Below are 1,631 nucleotides of genomic sequence, written 5' to 3'. Positions count from 1 at the left end.
CTTGGAGCTGTACACCAGTCTTTTCTAAAAGCAAACAAAGAAGCATTCTTGATTGTATAATCAACCTAAGAGACAAAGGTCGAGTGGGACTTCTGATGGAAAGAACCTATTTTGAACCACAAAAATGGATGCATGGAAAAGGCAGAATCACCATACAATATGGTTGTTGTTATAATTTCACCAAAGAAAGACAAGGAAATCCCCCGGGGATTTTAAGACATGATAAAGTATATCTATTACCTCTTATGATAAAGTGAATGATCAAGTGGATGGTCTGATGGAGCATACTTCCAGCCGATGGATCATACTTCCAGCCGATTGCATTCCTAACAGTTGCATTATCAACATCTACGATGACGGTGATTGCGTTCCCCCGCATATAACCCATCATGTTTTCGTGAGACCTTTTTGCACGGTCCCCTTCATCAGTAACAATAATATCCTATTCGATAAAGAAATATATGTCATTGGCCCCGGCAAGTTCAGAGGATCTAAGGAGATTCCGCTATCGGTGGACTCTGTATTGATTCTTAAAGGAAATGGAGAAAACATAGCCAAAAACTGCATTCCAGGGGCACAACACCACAGGGTGTCTGTAACTTTCAGAAGGATGGATAGCAGCAAGATGCTATATGGATTCCAACCAGATCCAGAACTAAAAGAGCTACAACCTTACGAGCTATGAGAGGGTTGCACCTCTAAGCACATGCAAAGGGAACTCTTGTCTTGGAGTGTGGCATAGTAGGTCAGCTCAATCGGGAGCTCACTCCATCGAGGATAGAAAATCAGGGGATACTTTTTTGTACTACATTTTGACATAGCAGATATGATGATATATGTATCAGATATGCTCAGCTTATAATATGTACCCAACATGAGATATTTTCAGATGTACTCTAAATGTGTTCAGCATGTTGAACTTTTTTATGCTTCAACCTATTTTCAATTTATAACACCTGTTTAAAGCAGATCAATGAAATTTCTTGTTAATAATTCAGTTTGTTTGTTCAATTTCCCTTTTGTGCGATGGATAAAGAGCCACAGAACCATACGTTGGTTCTGAACTACAATGAACGAAGAACGAAACAATAAAAATTTGATAATAATAAAATACTCACCTTTGAGAGCCAACCAACAAAAATTGAATTTTGAAAACAACAAAAATTGCCAACCAACAAAAATTGAATTTTGAAAATATATTTTTGATAATTAAATGTGATAAAAATAACAAGAAAAGAAAATAAATCTATTGAGTTGATTTCTCTCGATTTTGAGGTCTCTCACTCTTTGCTCACACAGCACGACTGTTCTTGTATGCACTAATTCTCTTCACAATCCCTGCAGAATTTTAGATTATGTGCAAAATCTCACAAAATTTCATGAATTTTCCTCACCAATACCTATCCTCACATAACACATATCTATGAGTTCAACTCCATAAATTCTCTACACTATTTTCATATTGTTCTCGGTGACAGTACCGAGATGCTAATTCTTTTCCCACTACCCCCTTCAGGTTGGATATGAGTCCCAAAGCTTTCCTCCCTAATGCTACACATATATTTGAGATTGGAATAAGACCTCCTTAAAGAATGGAACTCAGCATTCGATTCTCTACACATATTTTTTAG

At 37.0% G+C, this 1,631-nt stretch overlaps 1 protein-coding gene across 1 annotated transcript; it reads left to right on the top strand.

The window, feature by feature from the left end:
• Positions 1–277: 277 nt before the first annotated feature.
• LOC110036836 lies at positions 278–685 on the top strand. Its single transcript, XM_020741369.1, has one exon. The coding sequence runs from the start codon at positions 278–280 to the stop codon at positions 683–685; it is 408 nt and encodes a 135-aa protein (XP_020597028.1).
• Positions 686–1,631: the final 946 nt, after the last annotated feature.

Source organism: Phalaenopsis equestris, unplaced genomic scaffold (assembly GCF_001263595.1).
Source record: "Phalaenopsis equestris unplaced genomic scaffold, ASM126359v1 Scaffold211561, whole genome shotgun sequence".
Classification (NCBI taxonomy): domain Eukaryota; kingdom Viridiplantae; phylum Streptophyta; class Magnoliopsida; order Asparagales; family Orchidaceae; genus Phalaenopsis; species Phalaenopsis equestris.
Note: the sequence above shows the minus strand (reverse complement) of the source record. Positions and strands in the feature narration are given on the sequence as shown.